This window comes from Schistocerca cancellata, chromosome 1 (genome assembly GCF_023864275.1).
Source record: "Schistocerca cancellata isolate TAMUIC-IGC-003103 chromosome 1, iqSchCanc2.1, whole genome shotgun sequence".
NCBI lineage: Eukaryota > Metazoa > Arthropoda > Insecta > Orthoptera > Acrididae > Schistocerca > Schistocerca cancellata.
In genome coordinates, this window is record NC_064626.1 from 539,232,292 (window position 1) to 539,255,737 (window position 23,446).

The 23,446-nt window shown below is 36.5% G+C and overlaps 1 protein-coding gene across 1 annotated transcript in view; it reads left to right on the forward strand.

The window, feature by feature from the left end:
- LOC126188895 (uncharacterized) overlaps positions 1 to 23,446 on the forward strand; it is a 249,966-nt gene that overhangs the window by 169,262 nt on the left and 57,258 nt on the right. Inside the window, exon 11 of the mRNA XM_049930624.1 lies at positions 4,240 to 4,388. Within this exon, the coding sequence (XP_049786581.1) occupies positions 4,240 to 4,388 (149 nt within the window). The remainder of the gene's footprint in view (positions 1 to 4,239; positions 4,389 to 23,446) is intronic.

Below are 23,446 nucleotides of genomic sequence, written 5' to 3' on the forward strand. Positions count from 1 at the left end.
CATGGTGTCAGGGTTAACAACCACATACAAAAGCTATAGAGCAGCAGAAAGGCACATAAAAAGACAAGTACTATGTTAGGCAATCATGATGTTGACTAACCTGTATGATCCCAGGAAAAAAAAAAAAAAAAGGGAGAGAGAGAGAGAGAGAGAGGGAGAGAGAGAGAAAACCAGGGCAGGGGCCTTATCAGGTTATTGAAATGATCTTTCTGGCCAATGTGAAGTTACAACATTGGACTTACACCACTGTGGTGCATGTGGGATGAGTCCCACTATTTGATGGTTCCTGGGAAGCCCTGCCACAGGTACTGATGACTTCCTCAAAAAAATGGGAGGGGGGGGGGGGGGAGGAGGAAAGTTGAAGGGGAGAAAGGTAAGATCCAACTGTTTGAATGAATTGTCATTGTGGTTGCTTCAACTTAACCATCACTAGGTGGTCCATTATAGTATGTAAAGTGATGATAGTAAAACTTCATATGTTTGATTTAGTCTGGTAGGGAACATCAGTGTTACAAATAGTTTTTTGGCCAATCCAGAAAATTGGTTGCCATTGTGCATGAAGAAAGGAAGGAAGGAAGGAAGGCTGATTAAGAGTTTAACATCCCATCAATAGCATGGTCATTAGAAATGGAGCACAAGCTCGGATTATGAAAGGATGGGATGGATATCAGCTGTGCCCTTTTTGAAGGACCTATCTCGACATTTGTTAGTAATGATCTAGGGAAAATCACAGAAAATGTAAATCTGGATGGCCGGATAGGGATTTTAACCATCGTCGTCATGAATGTGAGTCTGGTGTGCTAACCACTGTGTCAGCTTGCTTGGTAGTGTCCATGTAGATAGCTTCTATGGGCAAAGGGATGCCAGAGGCCACCTGTTAGGTTTTCAGGAAGGAATATGTGCTGTACAGCAGAGTCAGTTCCACAGAGGCTCTGGATCTGTGTATGTAGCTGAAGGAGGGCTGTAGTGCTGCAGGCAGACACAGTGTTGAAAGGAGACACTTATTGAGAAGCTGTTATTTAGGGAATCTTTGCCATTGTTTTAAATATAAGTGGTGCAATGTAGGACTCATGGAAATGGCTAGATGCTGCTGCATTGAAAATGGGTCTTGTTATTGTACAAACAAACGGCAAAAGAACCTTGAGTATCCATGATGACTGTTGTCACTGATCGTATCCTTGTTGTTGCAGTATTTTGAGACTATGGTATTATATTTATTAAAGAAGGGGGTGGAGATCTCTTCTGAACAGCATGTTGCAAGATATCGCAGATATGCTCAATAATGCTCATGTCTGGGAAGTTTGATGGCCAGCGGAAGTGTTTATACTCGGAAGAGTGTTCCTGGAGCCACTCTGTAGCAATTCTGGATGTGTGGGTTGTCACATTGTCCTGCTGAAAATGCTGCATCTGTCAGAATGCTTAACAGACATGAATGGATGCAGATGATCAGACAGGATGCTTATGTGCATATCACTTGTCACAGTCTTATCTGGATGTATTGGGTGTCACATATCACTCCAGCTGCACACACCCCATACCATTACAGAGCCTCCGCCCACTTGAACAGTCCCCTGCTGACATGCAGGGTACATGGATTCGTGAGATTGTCTACATACTCATACACATCCATTTGCTTGATACAATTTGAAATGAGACTTGTCTGACCAGACAACATGTTTCCAGTCATCAACAGTCCAATGTTGGTGTTGTTGGGCCCAGATGAGGCGTAAAACTTTGTGTTGTGAAGTTGTCAGGGGAACACGAGTGGGCCTTCATTTCTGAAAGCCCATAATGATTATGTTTCGTTGAATGGTTCACATGCTAACACTTGTTGATTGCCCAGCATTGAAATCCTCAGCAATTTGTGGAAGGGTTGTACTTTGTCATGTTGAACGATTCTCTACCACCGTTGTTGATCCTGTTCTTGCAGGATCTTTTTCAGGCCACAGCAATGTTGGAGATTTGATGTTTTGCTGGATTCTTGAGATTCATGATATACTCGTGAAATGGCCATATGGGAAAATCCCCACTTCATCATTACCTCAGAGATGCTGTGTTCAATTGCTTGTGTGCTGACTATAATGACCACATTCAAACTCACTTAAATCTTGATAACCTGCCATTTTAGCAGCAGTAACTGATATAACAACTGTGCCAGACACTTGTTGTCTTATATAGGCATTGCCAACTGCAGTGCTGTTTTCTGCCTGTTTCCATACGTCTGTATTTGAATACACATGCCTATACCAGTTTCATTGACACTTCTTTGTATATAACAGATTTATGTACTTTTCATTTCATGTAAAGAGGGGGCATTCAAGTGCTATGTCATCCACTCCAAGTCGTTGGCAAGGGGAGGGGCCGGGGGGGGGGGGGGGGGTGCTCCCTGAAGAAATTTGTACATTTTAAAGTGCATGACGTCCCACTAGCCACATCTGACAGGATGTCCCATGCATTATTTTCTGCCTTGGAGTTGCCTCAGTTTTGGGCCCACTGAGTCACAGTATGCCTTCCAAACTAATACATGTTATCTCAGGGATATGCAAGCTCACTCTGTTGCATGCAGGGAAACCCATGTTATGAGTGTCCTCAGCAAATGAAAATGAATATTTCCAAAGAATAGGCTCAAGATGGCTCCTCTTGATGGCAGACCCAGTAAATGTCATCTGCACATGCTACAACCAGAGATGGTTAAGTGACACATAATGGTTAGAACCACAAGGACATGGCCTAATAATAAATGGGATCCATTGTGATATATCTGGTCCCTCTTGTTGGCTGCCTGCCACCAATACCAGAAAGACATCCTGAAATACCTCATATTCACTATTCTACCTTCCCAGTCTTCATTTTGAAAATTTTACCTGGGCACTTTCCCAGCTCACTTTCCTCTGTGGACCAAATGTTACCCACTCAGATGAGAAATTTTGATGGAACAACTACTTGGGAATATAGGATAATAATACTACATTGAGTATCAGCACTGACTCACCACATGATGAACCTCCATGTCAGTCCCATTTTGCTAATAACAGATGCTGTATGTTGCTATCTCAAGCATAGATTCAACACATCCTATCTCTACAGACCTTCCACCTGCAGCCCTATACCAATAGTTCTGCCACTTACGAGAAAGTGATGGGAACTAGCTTATCTGTTAAGTTGTGAATGCACTTCTGTAAATAATGTTAGTCCAAGACTTGATAAAATGTGCCTGAACTGAACTGTGAAATGTCAAAGGGCCAAATTCATCTAAGAGGTGAATAGTGGAATGGTGTGAGTCCAAGTCAAGGGCTCATTGCTGTTAGAGTACCACTTGCCACAGCATGCTAGTGGAGCATTAGGCAGCCACCCACTTAGGAGCTACAGCATGCATGTGTAGTTGATGACCAATGAAGTTACTGTAACCGGAGATGCTTTGGCATGTGGCATGTATGACATACACGATGGCCACTCAATAATGCACCCTCACTGGCACATACAAATACTGGCCATCGAGCCAGGTGGGGCATTGAATCAGCTGATCATTGAGTGAGTGGGTGTCTGTTAAAGGGTTGGCTTCTGTCCTGAGGCCTCCATCACTCACCTGACATCCTGATAGGACCACCTGCCTGGTAGTTCAGCAGCAGCAAATGACTTTCAAATAATTAGCTAACATGTGTCTAGAAACAATTTATTTTCATGTTACAGCTAATTTTCTATAACTCTTCATTAAACATTAAACATGTGAAACACTCAGGAACAGAGCATACATGAAACTTTTTCTTATTTGAAATTATAAAAATATCCACTTTCAGCAGTGATACAAGCATCAACCTGCCTTTGCACTGAATAGTAGATACATTGGTGTATTCCAGGAGTATTGAATGTAGTCCTTCAAAATATGGACACAAAAACTTTCTCCATCTTGCACTGCAATTATGTATATGTTGAGATAATATATACTGACAAATAGGAACATAAAGTAGGCCAGTCCACAGGTGATAATGTTTATGTGCATATAGGTGAATCAACTCTCATCACACTAGGCAATATGTTATGCTATTCTGCAATCACAGTAATGCATATTTTAATGCCAGCTTTTGTCAACAAACTTTTCTCATTGGTAGCACTTTCTTGAATTCAAAGCAAAGGGAGGTTGTTCTGAAATGTAAGGATACAAGTAGTAGAAAATACGTAAACTATTTTGGCAACAATAGGAAGTAATTGTTGGTAATCTGACTTTTTTTCTATCTGCAGGTTGTCAAAAATCGGATGAGAATTATAGAATTTTTGAGGAACTTTGATCGCCACAATCAACAATGTATCTCAAAGGCAAACTTTGCTCGGGGTTTGGATCCATTAGGATTGCAACTTACTCCAACAGAAGTTGAAACACTTGCTGAAGTGTGAGTACAAAAATGAATAAAACAAATTTCCAGCATAAAGTGTATGTTTGTCTGCTACAAGGGTGTATTTAAATGTAAGCCATAAGGGTTCATTCAGCTGAAGACTTGCTAGCAATTTAAAATAGTATTTAGTCATAAAAATTTTTATTTGTTAACTAAACTGGACATATTACTGAGCATAAGAGGAAAGCAATTAAATCATTGTCATACACACTGTGAAATCTGAATCTCATAATTGGATGATCTGAGAGGAAACTATCACAAAGATTGGTCTCTCATGACAGTACTTGTTTTCATCCACTGTTTAGCAATAGAAACGTTACCACAACCGTTTCAAGAAAATGTTATACTGTCAGTGTTCCCATCACCATGATAAAATGAATGTGTGACAATTCTGTTTGATTCGATGAGTTCAATGACATAATGATAACTTTATCTGTGAAATTTACTGAAACACTGTCAAGAGTTTATCATATTGGATAATATCATTATTTATTATTGCCATTATTTAGTTAACTGAACTGATAATGTTTCTGAGTATTTTATAAAGTAGTCTCAAAACTGAAAGGTTTAATGCAATATTTTTGTTGTCAGACACTTGAATCATATCATCAACACACTAATGAAAAGCAATGCAATCACTATCATCTGGTCCTGTACAAAAACTATTGAGAAGCAAGTGAACTCCACCTTAATCTGCTGCTTGTAGTGTTTCTGGCTTCATCAAAAAATGTGTTGACATTGCTTGTACTGTGTATCAGACATACAGGGTATACATAAAGTCAGGGACCACTTCCAATTATTTATTGCACAAGAACCAAACATTGTACAGATATCATACATATGTCATTTTGAAGAGAAACCCAGAAAGTTTTTTTTCATGTATACTGCCACAGTGTAGTTTGGTAATTTGCTGATAGTCACCTCTAGTCACAAACATGGCGAGTCCAGGTGCAGAGGGAGCTTTCAGTGTGTTGGAGTTCGACAAAAACAAATTTGCTACAGCTGTTCAACGGATGTTTAGAACCAAGTGCGGTAAGAAGCCACCAACAAGGAAGGCCATTTACCTCTGGCACAACAAATTAATTACGACAGGTTGCTTGTGCCTGGCAAAGAGAAGCGGATGTCCCAGTGTGTGTGTGTGTGTGTGTGTGTGTGTATGTGTGTCTGTCTCACACATCCTGTGAACTCGAAATGGCTCCAATGACAGTGTGAAAAGTCGTGCAACAGAAGCTGTCTATGAAACCATTCAAATTGGAGCTAGTGCAGAAGCTTAATGACGACAACAAAGAAAAGCGTTTTGCATTTTGTTCGTAGTTGCAACAACTGAATGAGGATGGGGATGGCACTGCTGATCGCTTAATTTTTTGCAACGAAGTCACTTTTCACACTAATGGGAAACTGAACAGGCCTAGTTGTCGAATCTGGGGTACAAAGCAGTCACACAAATGCATTGAATTTGTGCGTAATTGCCCAAAGGTAAAAGTTTTTTGTGCCTTGTCACATCAAAAACTGTACAGGCCATTCTTCTTTGCCGAGAGTACAGTCACTGGATATTCCTACTCTTGGACATGTTGCAGAAATCACTGATGCCTCAGATGCAGTTGGACTCTCCATTAATCTTCCAGCAGGATGGTGCTCCACCCGATTTTCATTGTGAAGTTTGTGGGTACCTGAACATGAGCTGCTGCATCGATGTATTGGCTGTGCTACAGAATGGGACAGCTGTTTAATGAAATAGACTCCCCACTCACCAGATCTCACTCCGTGTGACTTTTTTTCTATGGGGATACATTAAAGATCTGGTGTATGTACCATCTCTACCACCTGGTGTAGCATAGCTCCAGGGGAGAACACAGGAAGAGACTGCCACAGTAGACGATGCTATGCTGGGACGGGTATGGCAAGAATTCGATTACCGTATTGATGTCTGCTGTGTCATTCATGGCTGGCATATTGAATGTTTGTAAAAAAAACTTTCAGAGTTTCTCTTCAAAATGCAATATGTATGAGATCTGTTCAATGTTTAGTTCTTGTGCAATAAATAATTGAAAGTGTTTCCGGACTTTATGTACACCCTGTATAATATCTGTGTCTTTTTATGCTTTACTGTTGCTTCAAGCATCTTATGCTGCATTATGTCCAAGATGTATGCCAGGTAATACATTAATGTTGTAAATATAAAAAATCAGAATATTAAATTACAATATGCATTAGAGAAATATGCATAGTATTTATATTTAACAGCCATAAAATAAAAGCCCACTGAGGATGCTGCAACTGCAGTGAAACATGTATGGGATAAAAAACAAAACTGTGTTTTGCTAAAGGTGGACCCCATACAGAAACATATGTATTGTTAAAGCAAACATGGACAAAAGAGCTTCAGTTCCAAGATGATTATGCATAGTATATGTTGTGTGATTTATGAACATCTGTTGAGGTGTAGAAAAAATCACACATTAGTTTAATAAGGAAGAGAGTTTAAAAGTACACAAAACAAACATTGTTCAGTTAATATCACACATTAGTACTTTTTCTGTGAGTGTTCTTATGACTAATGACTGTGAGTATTAAACTTAATCATGTGCAGAAGAAAGTGAAATCATGAAACAGGTTGCTAATGGACATCATGCTGGAGTTTGAACTTGCACAAATGTTTAAAAACAAACTAAGAGATTACCTTATTAGTCACTCCTGCAATTTATCTGAATACTTATGCTAAAGAAAGTAAATTTTGTGTAACTCTAATATTTATATTATATGTATGTTAATTTTGCCAGTAAATGTACAGCTGATAGTAGTATGCTAATAAATGCTTTGTTTGAAGTATTAGCCAGTAACAGCTGAGTAGTGTTGAAGGAAGAGTGATGGCTTTTTTCAAAGTAGTTTTTTTCTACTAACATACATATATACAGAAATCTACTAGTAATTACCATAATTATCAGTTTAAATAGAATAGTACTAGTCATAAAATGTTGTGCTTGCTTCTGCCTATTAATATGTAATTGGACTTGTTCCACATTTCTTCATGATGGGATTAACAGAAAACAATGTGTGAATGAGTGAGTTATTGCAAGATTCTCCCTTAATTCTGAAGTGAATGAAATATATGCTTACTAAGTATTTCTTAATTTTTTGTAACTGTATTTCTATCTGTTTTTCACCAAGAATGATAATAATTGTACAGGAAGTCACCCATATTAATTAGATTATTGCAGTATTTTCTCAGTGATTGACTTTGTAAATGGATGGTTTCATTGCACTGAGTATAACAATTGTATAAAGTTCCCTGACCAAGATATAAATCTCATAACTTTTAAGGAAGTCTCTTTTTTTTCAAAATTTTTGTTTATTAATCATAATAGCACTGTTATTAACAAAGTTAGTAATGGAACTAATGCTTAATTCATTTGAGCCCAAAAGACCAATTATTTGTGTTATTATTTATCAATTTTGTAGAAAGTGGCTAAAACCCAAAGTTGACAGTAGAGAGATTTTTGGGGTAAATATAAGTGAACATATATATTTAAAGGAGAGGCTAATGGGACATGGATTCTGTGTATTCATCACAATAGACAAGAAACTCAAATCTACTGAGATAAAAATTCAAGCACTCTATATCATTTGGGTAAAACTTAACATCAAGGGTGGTTGTAAACTTAAAGTTAGGTCCTTCTATCAGCCAACAGATAACTCCCAGAAAAAGAGAAACCTTTGATCAGTTCCCCAATCATACAATTATTATTGGAGAAGACTTGTTGTTGAAATAATAACAGTTTTGTAAATGGTAATTATCTTATCAGTGCAAAGGCGAATGATGTAGATGTTTAGAGTCAGTGGTGTTAGGAAACAGCTGAAATTGCTGAAATTGAACATTCTATTCCAAAATTTGAAACTTAGTTGGCTCCTCTCTTAACTGTACTGGGTCATGTATCCCTCACACATATAGCTGTGCCCATTGGTTGGAAGAAAGGAAAGGTCACACCTATAACAAGGATAGATAAAAAATCTACTCACCAAGCAGCAGCAGAACACACTGTTGTGATTGGCAAGCTTTTGGAGCCAGTGGCTCCTCCTTTAGGCAAAAAGGTTGAAGGGGAAGGAAGAAGGATCAAGGAAAAGGACTGGAGAGGTCTGGGAAAAGGGGTAGATTTTGGGAAAGTCATGTAGAACTGCAGGTCAGGTGAGACTTACTGTGATGGATGAGATAGCACAAACAGAGTGACCTCCTCCATTCCAAACAACATGGATTCTATAAACATTGGTCATATGAAATCCAACTCACACTTGGGTCAAGACAAAACCATTTTATTTAGCCCCACACCAATGCTAATTAATGAAATAATGATCGTATGGGGTACAAAACAAAATTTGTGGCATGGCAAGGAGAAGACAGCATGTTATGTTGGATGGAGAATCATTGACAGATGTAGAAGTAACTTCAGGAATACCCAAGGGAAGGATGTTGGGACCCTTGCTATTATGTTGTGTATTAATGAGCTGGAATACAATGTTAATAGTAACCTCGAACATTTTGTAGGTGACGCAGTTATCTCTAATGAAGTAGGATATAAAATAAGGTTTGCAGATATCCAGTCAGTCCTTGCTAAGATTTCTGTGTGGTGCAAAGATTATCAATTTGTCTTTAATGTGTAGAAATGTAAAATGACACACTTCACAGAATGCAGGTACACAGTATCCTATAATGAAAATATTAATAAGTTACAGTCAAAATCAACTTGCATCTAACAGTTTGTGAGGATATGACACAGAATAATCACTGTAGGTAAAACAGGTGGCATGTTTTGGTTCATTGGTAAGATGCTGGGCAAAAGCACTCTACAAAGTGGACTGCCTACAAAATAGAAGTTCGATAAGGGCTACGAGTGTAGGGTGTTTTCCCTTTGGTTGACACAGTGCATTGCTTGTGACACTTGGTGAAAACCTAGTGGTGCAAGTTCAGTTAGTCTTTGGTACCTCTGGAACTCACTCATGTTCTATGCACGTGATGTTGTGTAAATGTTTGCAAGTTATGAAATAAATTTTGTTTTTATTCAACAATTCTGAGTGCATGTTATTTACTGTGGTTGAAATACCCAAAAATTGGTGACCCTGAGAAGAAAAATAGACACTAAAAAGCAAAAAATTCCAAGTGAACCAACAATGTCTACAACAGCAGACAATGTTATGTGAAGACAGCAGTTATAACAGCACCATGGAGCCAGCCACAAAGAAAATAGCGATTTTAAATTCCAAGCAAATTCAGATAGTAACGGACAAATATTTCCACAAAGCCCATGATTTTCCATGGCAGTGACAAACATTCCACCTGTTGCTTTTAGTGTCCCATGCATACTGTGAAGTAAATTAGAAATCTTGCCATATTTACCACAGCAACAAGAATTATGGATTCATATGCTGAAAGTTTCTTTTGCTGCATATAGATTTTTATGTGATGAAATGCAATTTTTATTGACAAATATCACGTTAGACTCTCAAGCACTGGTTTTAATGTCAGACATTATTAAAAATCTCAAAACCACTCTAGTAAAAAGGGTCTACAGGTTCCAGGATAACACATTCAACACAAGTGAACCAATGAGCAAATGGATGATAAAGCACTGTCCAATTATTGGTGTCACATTTGTGCTACTGTTGATAAGTTGGAAATGATAAACATAATATTACATCATAACTGACTAAACCAGCTGCTGTAGAAATTGCAGACAAGACCCACCACATGCTTCAACACAAAAAATATGTACAGTGACACTATTCCAAGATGTTGTCACCTTGGCTGCAGCCACTGCTGTTAGGGAATACCAACTAATACTTTTGAGCAACTCTAGACTTTGCAACACAGCCTGGACTCATTCAAGTAACAGATTACCATGAAGGAAGACAAGAGGCCACCTTCCTGCAGTTCCACTGCTTCAGCCCCTGTGACGATAAAAAACAGTATGTTAAGCAATGCTCATCCATGTACTTGCATCACAGCTGCTTTAGTGCATGGGCTATGATGTGTGTCACACCTTGCATTTACCCAAATTAAAATGGTGTGGTGGGCTCTAAGAAAGCTTTTAAGTGCCTACTGGCCAACACACACCACACCACTGGCAGCACTGATGATAACAACGACATACTTGCCACTGTGCCAGCTGTTAAAACAAAGTGTCAACCATGGTTTTTAATGAGTGGTTGTTAGCAAACAACAAGAAGCATGGGCACTGCACCCCACATGGTCAGCCTAACTCACAAACCAAGCTAGTGTTTTTTAAGGTTCCTAACAACCGTATATAAGTGAAAAACAATTGCCTCATATATATCTGGTGGACTGTGGTTCCAATATGAACGTCTAACCAACAAAATAAAGAGATTGAGAGGTGCACATGGCTTAACACAGCTAAAAGTTCACATATTTCCCCTTTCAGTGAATGTAATACTACACTGGATCTGGGTTTCCATTGGCCATTGGAATGGAATTTTGCGCTGGCAGATAAATCTGAACCAGTATAAGCTGCCAATTTCTTACATCATTAAGGATTGGAAATCAAACCTACATGCAGCACAGCTTTAGATAGGGACTGAAATAAATATGGGCCAGTGGTATGGTTTAAAGAAAAAAATAATGTAGAAGACCTTTCGCAGATAAAGAATGACTGCTGTATTTTGAAATACGGTAGGATGCCGAGGGGTGTGCCAGATAAGAGCAATGTCCATGGAAGCATCAGAGGCTCGTGCAGTCTTTACCAGCTCTTGATCAGCCCACAAAGGGGTGTACAGTAAAGTGCCAACCTTAATAGTAAGAGAAGAGAAGCACTTTAATTACCACTGATGTGAGTGATTAAAATATTCAGTATCTCAAGTTCTGATTATAGTTGGAAAGTGGTAATAGAGAATTTGGAATCATACCATCTGAGCAACTTAATAATTTCAGCCTCCACCATTCACGAGTTCGAAGACAAGTGAAACTAGAAAATTTCAGTCACAGTTGATGAAAGTTCAAATAATAACTTAGCTGCTCCATGTGATGAGGTACTCAACTCTGATATCCTTGGGAGTTGTTGCTTCAGAAAGTTCTCAATCCTTGCTTCGCATGTGTATTCAAATACAGAGATATGTAAACAGCAGAATACAGCACTGTGGTCAGCAATGCCTATATAAGACAACAAGTATCTGGCCCAGTTGATAGATCAGTTACTGCTGTTACAGTGGGAGGTTTTCAAGATTTAAGTAAATTTGATATTGTGTTATAGCCAGTGCATGAGTGATTGGAAACATCATCTCTGAGGTAATGATGAAGTAGGGATATTCCCGAATCCGGTAAAATATCCAATCTCCAACATCAATGCAGCCGTAAGAAGATCCTGTAAGAACAGACCAATGATGACTGAAGAGAATTATTCAACATGACAGAAGTGCAACCTTTCTGCAAATTGCTGCAGATTTCAGTGCTGGGCCATCAACAAGTGTCAGCGTGTGAACCTTCAGTGAAACATCATTGATATGGGCTTACAGAGCTATACCCTTGATGACCACACAACACAAAGCTTTATGCCTCGCCTGAGCCTGACAACACTGACATTAGATTATTGAGGGTGGAAACATGTTGCCTGGTTGGATGAGTCTTGCTTCAAATTGTATCAAGCAGATGGACCTGTACGGGTATGGAGACAACCTCATTAATCCATGGACCCTGCATGTCAGTAGGGGACCATTCAAGCTGGTGGAGACACTGTAATGGTGTGAGGTATGTGCAGTTGGAGTGATATGGGACCCCTGATACGCCTAGATATGACACTGACAGGTAACACATACCTAAGCATCCTGTCTGATCGCCTGCATCCGTTCATGTCCAATGTGCATTCCAATGGACTGGACAATTTCAGCAGGACAATGTGACACACCACATGTCCAGAATTGCTAGAGAGTTGTTCCAGGAGTTCCTTCTGAGTTTAAACACTTCTACTGGCCACCAAACACCCTCCCCCAGACATGAACATTACTGAGCATATATGGGCTGCCTTGCAATGTGCTGTTGAGAAGCGATCTCCACCCCCTCGTATTCTTATGGATTTATGGACAACCCTGCATAATTCATGTTATGGACAACCCTGCATAATTCATGGTGTTAATTCCCTCCAGCACTACTTCAGATATTAGTTAAGTCCAAGCCACGTCATGTTGCGGCACTTCTGCATGCTCGCTGGAGCCTTACCCGATATTAGGCAGGAGTACCAGTTTCTTTGATTCTTCAGTGTACACTGGCCATATGACAGTCTTCGAAAGATTCTCACACAAACAACTTCTGAAAGTCAATAATGCAGCAGACAGACCTCGTGGCTCATGTGCCACTTCCTTTTATGTAAAACAAAACAATTGATTATATCACTGAATTTGAGATTTACAAAATAACAATTAAAAGACATGTGAGATAATTTTGGTTACATGTATCAAATAATGGGCCACATATTGCCCCATGAGTTCTGATATATATAAGTAGGAAAAGCTTACATAGTTCCAAGCATAATTCCAAAGAATATGAAGTACAATAATATAAATTATATTGCAGTCAATTACTTTGAATAATATTTCTACCAGTATTTCAATTTGCCCTCAAACAGAGCTATCATTTTAGATGGTCATAATGAATAAACATTGTAGCTTTTCAGAAATAGGAGACAGGCAAATTTTCAAGAATATGTGATGTAACATGACTGCTCTGTTTACATCACAAAATTTTAGAGTTGTATTATCAATGAACAGCTTATTCACTTTAGTTGCTAATATAAATTGAGTTGTATATTAATGTGAAATTTAATTCGAGATAATAAACTCATTTGTACCAATTTTTTGAAGGACTGTTTACTACTGGAACTGAGTATAGACATTAAAGTACAAAGTCCAGAAAGTTAAAAATTCTAGCTTAAGTGATGTCACCTCTTGAGAGGATGCAGACATGAGGAAGGAAAGGAATTTCAGATAAGGATGGGAAGGTAGTCCTATTTCAGTACCCCCCCTCCCGAAGACGCTTTACTAATCAAAAGTTAGTGAAATGCTGTTCTACAATCATGAAGGTGGAATTTAGACAATTTGGAAAATATTTACAGTCCAGTACCCAGAAATATACTATCAAATATAGGTATAACACCAAAAATAGTGAGATACAGGTAGTGTCAAGCACCAAAAACATTAAGTTGTTAAATTATATAAGAGGAATGATGGGTAATATGCATAACACCCAAAACATATGAAATTATGAAGGCATAGCCTTAATAGTGTGTAACACTTTAGAAACAAACAATAAAAATTTACAGTGGTATGAGGTACCAATTACAACAAAACATCCTTAAAGCATATATGAAATACTCCCAAGATGTGAATCAAAACAAAGTTCAAAACCATGTAACATAGGATTCCTGTCTAAGTAATACAAGATACATTTTTACATTCAGTTTGAAATTTTATTTTCCTACGTAAGTTATTTATTCTGATGGGATCTCCACCCTGTACAGTCCAGTATGGCATTTTGGGTAACACTGTCTTTTAAATACCTGTAACCACACACTTTATAAGTTTCTATCCTAATGGATGACATCTCATACGATAAACAAAAGTTTCTGTCATTTGTGTTCATTTACTACAATGATTTTCTATTTAACTCATTTTCACTTCAGACTGTAATCCTTGAAATGGGCCATTTCACCACAAAACTAGACAAAACATGTCGTAGAAATAATATATAAGTAATAGTATCAAGATAATCATAATCATCATCATATTAGATTCATATTACATCCTAACATTGGATAGTTTTTCTCCTCCTGTATATACAGAATTTCAAATGTAATAGAAAGGTCTAATATGAAAGCAAATAGGTAGAGCAGCATCGACCTCACAACAGTCCAAACAGGGAATTCCTGTGTGACAAAATGCCTGCTTAGCCTGAAAACTATGTACCATCTGAAGTGTGATTCTGAGCCAACAATACATGTAAGTGTAAGATCAAAAATCATATGTAATGACAGAGTATAAAGTGTTTAGTTCGGAATTATCATCTTTGTGTTACATGAGTACAGTCTCAATGTATGTATAATCATCTTCAATCTGCATCACAGGATACACAACATCACAGCGTCATCTTGAAGCTTCATGCAAAATATATGCTTTTAAAAGAAAACCTGTGTGTTGAGGCAGTATACTTAAATTTAAATTCCAAGTTTTCATATAGTACTTTGCATCCAGTAAGTTCATATATATTACGGTATGAAAAATGTGAGTTACTTGACCTAATCTTGGCCAAGTGTGTTATTAAATTTGTATGTAATTAATCAGTTACTTAGTTAAACAAGAAAAATCATCATAGAGGGTATTTATAAAATAAATGAAACTTAAAGTCTTGTCTAAATGGGTTGTGGAAAATCAGATAAATATATACAATTCAAAGATAATCAAATTGCAGATTTGCTTCCCAGAACATTCCTGAAATCTCAGGTCGAATTGAATATATGACACAGGCAATGAGAAGGCTTTCAGTGAAAAAAACATATGCATATGGAAAAGTGGCAAACCGGTTGGGCGATCATCACATGGATGACATAGTATAAAGATAGAAGAAAACTTATGGCATGTTAGGAATGAAGAAAAAGAGAAGATAGATTCCCCATATTTCCCTGAATATCCCCCCCTCCTGTGTCAATGAACAATGAAGGTGATACCCAGATGTAGGTGTTGCCATACAGCAACAAACAATAGCATAAAAACAAACTAGAATAATAGGACAGTGTAAAATAAGATAGACATGGTAATACAGCATGAAAATTAAACAATCCAACCCTAACATGCTACTGAAAATTGAAAACAAACTTAAATAATCTGTGTGTTTACATAAATAGAAAACCAAAATTCTAGACATCAAAATAGTAAGGTGGGGCATACAGTTCCAGACCATACCACAATCATAATACATAGCATAAGATACAAACAGGAAAGTCAAAATTACACAACAAGGTACCAAGAGTCAAGTAGGAAAAAAGCATATACATATGTATATGGAACAATCAGTTCCAGATATCATCATCAGTTCATTTGAAGAATGTCACATTAAACACAAGCTCAAAATCCTATCTCCTCAGATCACATTTCTACTATACAGAACAGGAGTGGTAAATGACACCCAAGGTTCATCGATCACACATATTGTGTTCGAAATTTCAAGGACTTCCCGCACCAAAGCCAGAAACAAGGAGAAATTCAAGCAAGACGAGAGTACCAGCAAATACAAGAAAACAAACAAGAGCTAAGTATATATAAGTGTCTAATCCAATGGAATTAAACATCATGTATAATTGATGAAGTTCATAGAATAATGGGCAAATATTAATAAATAATGTCAGTAAAGAGTGAAATGTAATGCAATTAAGTAAATTATCTGTTGTCACATTAGGACAAAGCAGAAATAAAATATGTAAATTATCTGCTGTCACACTCAGACAAAACAGAAGGCTGCAAAGCATAAAGGTCAAGTCAAAGAATACTTAGGTAAATTTCTGTTGTCACTCTAGGACAATGCAGAAATTCAATTCAATTCAATTCAATTTATTATCATTCTTTTTATCATATACATGATATAGGAATTGTCACATAGAAAGAGAAAGAGAGAGAGAGAGAGAGAGAGAGAGAGAGAGAGAGAGAGAGAGAGAGAGAGATCATGATTTATATTTTTAACAATTAAGGGAAATAATATTTTCTTAGTTACAGTTCAGCATTTTCTTAATTACACTTTACATATTTTGTCTTCTTTTTACATGCAAGATGAAAAAAAATACAAGATTTACACAAAAAATCCATTAATGGGAAATAACATTTTCTTAGTTACACTTTAAGATTTTCTTAATCACACTTTACATATTTTGTCTTCTTTTACATGCAAGTTGAAAAAAAGAAGGTTTATACAGAAAAATCAAAAGATGAGCAGTATCTGTTTAGATAGCAAAGAAATTAATCAACATTACAGAAACTCTGACGTTATAGTAGACTCTTTAATTCTTTTTAAATACTGGTATATGTAAGTTTTGTATGCTTTTTATTTTTTTTGGTAAGGCATTGAACTTTATTTTGGGTAGATAAATCACACTATTTTGGTACAGGACTTTTGAATGTATGTTTCTATGGAAATCATGCCTGTTTCTGGTTTGAAAAAAAGTTGGAAAAAAAAGAATGTTTATACAGAAAAATCAAAAGATGAGATCTATCTGTTTGAAAAAAAGTTGAAAAAAAAAAAAAAAGGTTTATACAGAAAAAGCAAAAGATGAGCACTATCTGTTTAGATAGCAAAGAAATTAATCAACATTATAGAAACTCTGACCTAATAGTAGCCTCTTTAATTCTTTTTTAATACTTGTATATGTAAGTTTTGTATGCTTTTTATTTGTTTTGGTAAGGCACTGAACATTATTTTGGGTAGATAAATCACGCTATTTTGGTACAAGGCTTTTGAATGTATGTTCCTACGGAAATCATGCCTGTTTCTGGTTTGATAGTTGTGTACTTCACTGTTTAGAGAAGAGAATTCTTGATTTGACCTCAGGAAACATTTTGATTCATAGATGAATAAACTAGGGAGGGTCAAAGTTTTTAATTCCTTAAAGAGTCCTCTACATGGATCTCTGTAGGCAACGCCCTTCAGAATACAAATAGGTCTCTTTTGGAGCTTAAAACAGCTATTTGTGAGACCAGAATTCCCACAAAATATAATACCATATCTTAGATTACTATGTATGCAAGAGTAGTAAGCACATAGTACTGTTTCAAAATTGCAGTTCTCTTCAACTTTTCTTAATATATAACAGTATTTACTAAGTTTTTTATTCAGTAGTTCAACATGTTTTTCCCATCTTAAGTTATTGTCCAGCCATACACCTAAAAATTTTGTAAAAGAAGTTTGTTCAATTAAACTTTTCCCAATCTCTACACTTATGTTACTTTTTACTTTGTTCCTTATATGCCTAAAATTCATCCAAGTGGTTTTTTTGTCATTTATAATTAAGTAATTGTCCTTGAACCATGCAACTGCCTCATTTGTTGTTGGAATTATTTTTTCTTGTAGGTCAGCTTCACTAATTTCCTTGATAAAAAGGCTTGTACCATCTGAAAAAAGTAGTGATTCTGCTCTGGTTAGATGGTTAGGAAAGTCATTAATAAAAACTAAGAAGAGCAGAGGGCCTAAAACAGAACCCTGGGGTACACCACAGGTGACTTTCTAATATGTTGAGTAATATTTTGTGCCATTATGTATTATTTCAACACTTTTGCCATTGTGTATTATTTCAACACTTTGAAATCTGTTGCACAGATACGATTGAAACCAGCTATATGCTTTTCCATGGACTCCATAGCAATGCAGTTTCTCTAGCAAAATATCATGGCTGATGAGGTCAAATGCCTTGGATAGATCAAAAAATATTCCACAGTTTTAGTCTTCATTATCTACTACAGTTAAAACCTGTTCCAAGAAGTGATATACAGTTGTTTCTGTAGACCTGTTTTTCCTGTACCCCTTCTGTGCATTGGTTAGAATTTTGCATTTTCTTAGGAAACTCAACAGTCTCACATACAAAGTCCTCTCAATTACTTTAGCAAAACCTGACACTTGTGACAATGGTCTATAATTTTGTATGGTATATGGACAGTCTTTTTTATAAAGTGGCTTTATTATTGGTTTTTTAAGTGCAGAAGGGAACTCACCAGTTTTAAATGATGTATTAATTATATCTCAGTTTAGTAAATTATCTGTTGTCACACTAGGACAATGCAGAAAGTAATTAACTAAATTTTTCTGTTCTCACGCTATGACAATGCAGAAAACAATTAAGTAAATTATCTGTTGCCACAATAGGACAAAACAGAGGGCAAGTTTGGTAAATCATCTATTGTCACACTAGGACAAAACAGAGCAATGCAAAGCATGAAGGCCAAATCAGAGAACACCCTACAGAACACTCAGCAGAGTGATGGAATCAATCATAGAACAATATCATTAACTTCATATCTTCACCATAAGAATTCAATAGAATGGCTGAAACCCAGTAAACGAAGCATAATTGCATCAAAATCTGTAGAATAATAAGTATGGTGTATTACCTCCTTCTCAAAGCATTGTCCAATAAGTGTAATGTGTAATGTAAGACATTCTCTATGAAAGTGTATCAAGTGTGTCATGACTGTCAATATAAGCATCTTTCCTATATGGTGAGTAGCAACTTTCCTTTTCACAGTATTGTTGCATAAGCAGCATAATAGTCCTCAGAATCACAGTACTCATGTACGTGAAAAGCATAAAGGCATATTAGTGAAAAAGCATAATAATCATGTGTCAATCATAAGCATTAGCAAATCATAAGTATCATGAGTATCTCTCAGGAGCATTATATTCATGTATATGGGTATATTTCCAGTGACTGAGTAACAAGCAAAAAGTAAGCTCAGTTACCCAATCCTCCACAGTTCCACTGAAAATCCATAGTATCAAGCATCATAAGGAAAGATTTGTGTAATCTTGTATAAAAGGAATGTGGTATTGATGTAAAACTGTAGAAGCGAATACCACGCTAGCTGCAGACCTACTGCTTGCCACATGCACAATGCACAAAGAATGTACATCCCCCTGAGGGTACAAGTCAATGATGATTGTAAAGTTTCAGCTGAACAATATTTCTCAAACTTGATTTTGGGTAAATAGGTTGATAGGCATTAGGATGTGGTATCTCAGAAATTTCAAAAGGTCCAATGCATATATCAAAAAATTTCTTAATCTCTTTGTTTATTGCATCGTACTTCTTGTGGCTTTTGGTTAATACTAGGTCACCAACTTTGTACTGTGTTACTTTAAAATCTTTATCATGCCTTAACTTTTTGTTTTTATAATAGGCTTCCATATTTTCCCTCACAGTATTCTCTCTCTCTAATCAGGTGAGAGTTCAGAGCATACAAAAGGTCTGCAGGCTTCTTATTGTAATGGCTTTCATATGGATAAAACCCATTTGTGGTGTGTTGTAAATGGTTGAGGATATCCTCTAACTGTTTTATGTAAGAATATTAGTTAGTGTGAACCTTAGCACAATAAGTCTACAAAGGTGTCCAGTGTCTCTCATGTGTCCCTCTACTGGATTGCAAGAAGGTGAAGAGACTGAAATTTATATACATTTGATACTCTTATCCATAACAAACTGCTTCGAAACATTGGATATAATTTGACTGTCTTTGTCATATGGGATTGCTTTTGGTTCACTTACATTGGTGAAGTAATCATTGACAAAATATTGAATTATCTCATGACTAGTGACTTTTTTCAATGGATACAGCTTAACTAATTTAGTGAACAAATCAACACCTACAAACACATCAGATTACCCCTCTCTTGAAAGAGGAAGTTGACCATAGAAATTGACTCCAATGAGCTCAGACATATCTTTAGGAATGGTGCTGTGTAGCAACCCTTTATGACTTTTATTTATTTATTTATTTGATTTTTCATCTTTACCCTCTGACATCTGTCACAAGATGCAGTATAAGACTTCACTCTTCTAGAGATATTTCTAAAATAAACATTCTCCTGCAACTTCTGGGTGCACTTCATACTCCCACAATGTCCAAAACTTTCATGTACAAACTTACTAAATAAATCAATGTGTTGTTTAGGCCAGCATAATTTCCACTGATCAGAATCAGGTCTGTGTCTTTCAAACAAATCCCCTTGTGTACCTGGTAGTATTGTGCAACTTTCTCATACCACTTTTTCCAGTAAGCTCTTTACTAACTTAAGATCTTCATCTGATTTTGATGTCTCCTCACTCTTCACATTTCTTAACTATTTCTTTTTCACTTTTTACACCTTTGATAAATATGATTCTGAAGTTCTTATCATCCTGTACTCCAAAATTTTCCTGCTTGTTTCCTATTGGCAATCTAGATAGAGTGTCTGCGACACAGTTGTGCTCAGTCTTGATATGTAAAATAGTATAAACAAACTGTTGCAAGAATAAAGACCAATGTGTTATCTTGTTATGATAAACTTTTCCTTTTGCTGGAATAAATAAGCAACTAAACCTAGGCACTATCATCAGTTTAAGGCAAAATGGTCATTGACCTTCTTCTTCTGTGCTGGATGCACACGCATTGCCTGAACTCTTATGGGACTCGGTAAGATTGTCTGCTGTGAGTAATGAGTGTAATGGGCAGGGGCACTAAGAATTAAGTTGAGAATGTGGGTCTCATGGGGAGTGTGCAAGGGATAAATCCCTGCAGTCGCACTATTCTCTGTGCCCTCGGTGGCTCAGATGGATAGAGCTTCTGCCATGTAAGCAGGAGATCCCGGTCGAGGCACAGAGTTTCAACTGTCCCCGTTGATGTATATCAAGGACTGTCGACAGCTTAGGGGTCTTGATTTAATTATCATTTCATTCTAAGAGAGCTGCTTGGTCACCGATGGTATCTGTTCTTTCAGACATGTCTGAAAGAACATATAAATTAAAGTAGTTGTAACATATTCTGTACTTGAGAGAATGACTTGGTTTAGCAACTTATGCTCTATGTGTTATAACAGCGATTGCAAGTACTGACACTGTTAAGGCTGCTTATTTTGGCTATTTTCATACATTGTTGTCATATGGCATAATATTTTGGTGAGATCAACCAGTGGCAAATAAAGTATTTGTCATTCAGAAAACAGCAGTCTGAATTCTAAGTGGAGTGATTAGAAATCGTTCATGCAGAAATCTTTTTAAAACACACAGAATATTAACAGTGACCTCATAACATATCCTATCACTTATGTCCTTTTTAGTTAAGAGCCTACTCATTCACAAAACCAACAGCAACTATCATGACTATGACACAATATCAAAACATGACTTGCATGTGGATGGAAAAAACTTGAGCCTAGCACAGACAGATGTACACTACTCAAGCAAAAAGGTGTTGAATGCACTTCCTATGGACATTAAAAATCTTACTAGTGTAGCATCACAATTTAAAAGTAAATTAAAAGAATATCTTCTGGAACACTCTTTTTACTCTTTTGATTAGTTCTTTGACATAAACACTTCTACATTGTAAGTCAGATATGCCACATTGACTTGTAATATTTGCTGTTCCCACTTTGTAACTAAACATGATGCCCTATGTCAGAATAACAATGTACTTCACTTCTAGAAAAGTTATAATTTAATATGGAATAATTGTAATTTATTATTGTATTGTTTTATACATCTGTTTTACTTTAGGATGTGCCTAAGCTTGCAATCGTTAACATATTTTGTTCCTGTACATATATTGTAGTTTGTTTCTATTAACATCTATAAGCAGGCAACTGTTCTCGTGTAGTGAATAAATAAATAAATAAATAAACTAATGTTGATTGGAACAAATTGATCCTTCTGAGAATTATCACTGGCCCAGTCATCATCAATTATTTCGACATAAACCATACCATACAGCTCTTTTAAATTAAGTGTGTCAGCTTCAGCTTCATCCACTAACTCATTAGTGCAAACACCACTCACCTGGGTGTCACACACTTCCACCACTACTGACTCAGGATAAGCATCCCCTCCCCATCACAATTAGCTACAACAGTCTCCTGCTTGGGGTACATTAAAATACTAAGGAGCTACAGTACATTTTTTACCACTATACATTTGTTTAGTTATAACATTTCAAAACTTTCTTTAAAAATTAGTTGCATTAACACTTTCATTATCGCAGTCCTCTTGATCTGAATTTGTTATTGCCTGGTCATGAAAATTATTTACCTCCTCCACCTGACAGGCACCAACTGAAGATATTAACAGTGTTCCTGGTTCTGGTTACTATGGTTTCTGTTCTGACTCTTACCATTATGATTCCTATTATTATTATTATTATTATTATTATTATTATTACTGTTATTATAAGTATTATGGTTCCTTCTTTTACCATTCTGCCTATTTTGCTGGTTATCTTGAGATGACCCCAATTACATTTGTTGTTTCTGTGGTTATGTGAGTTATAACCCTGTCATCTTCCTCAAAAGCTTTGTCAAGTTTATCAAAATGTTTAAAAAAATCAGGACTGCAAACAAGGCCCCAATGAGTTCTCACTGGTATATGCCTTTTCAAGGTGTCAATAAGAATAAGACCATCAAAAGGTTTGTCCAGGTGAGCTAGCTTACATAACTGTTCCTCACAAAATTCTCGTATCAAGAGATTACCTGGTCTGTACCTACTACCATTCAAAAATGCTCTTTTGATGCCTGACTGTTTACTTTCGGACCAGAATTTATTCAAGAACATCTGTTTGAATTCATTAAATGTTATGTCTGGCTTTGTGTTTTGATTAGCCCATAATAACACTTCACCGTCAAGGAATTGTTTGGCTAGTTTAATTTTTGCAGAATCAGGCTAGTTCGGAGGAAAACTATCTTTACCTTGCCATAGGTAGTCCACTGGGTGTATTTTAAAATCCCCAGGGAGGTATTTAAGTGATAAATTGTTTCAAAATGGTATAAAATTTTTGCCGATTATAGAGTATGACATATTTGTTTCAACATCACTTAATCGGATGTCAACGTATTGTAAATTTTTAGACAAAATCTCACTTTCATTATTAACACTGGTAGTATGGCTATGAATTTGATCATTATTTAGTTTTAGTTTCTGTTCAATGAATCCACTTTCCTGCTCTATATATTTGTGCATAATTTTAAATTCATAGTTCCTTCTACCTAACTCAACTTGAATAACATCTTCAGTGTTCTCCACATACAACTGTATATGATTGAGCTTATCATTTACTGATTGAATTTCAAGGGCAGTCAACTCATGTAATTGACTAATTTTTGAAAGGGAGTTTTCTACTCATTCCAGTGTAGCCTGAATTTTCCTTTCCATTGTTTCAGATTAATAATACTCTTTTGTAGGTCATTGTTTTGATTGTAAGTTCATTTTTGAAATCATTATTCTGACTTGTAAGCTTGTGATCCAAGAATTGAAATTATCTTTCTAAGAAACCTGATGCCT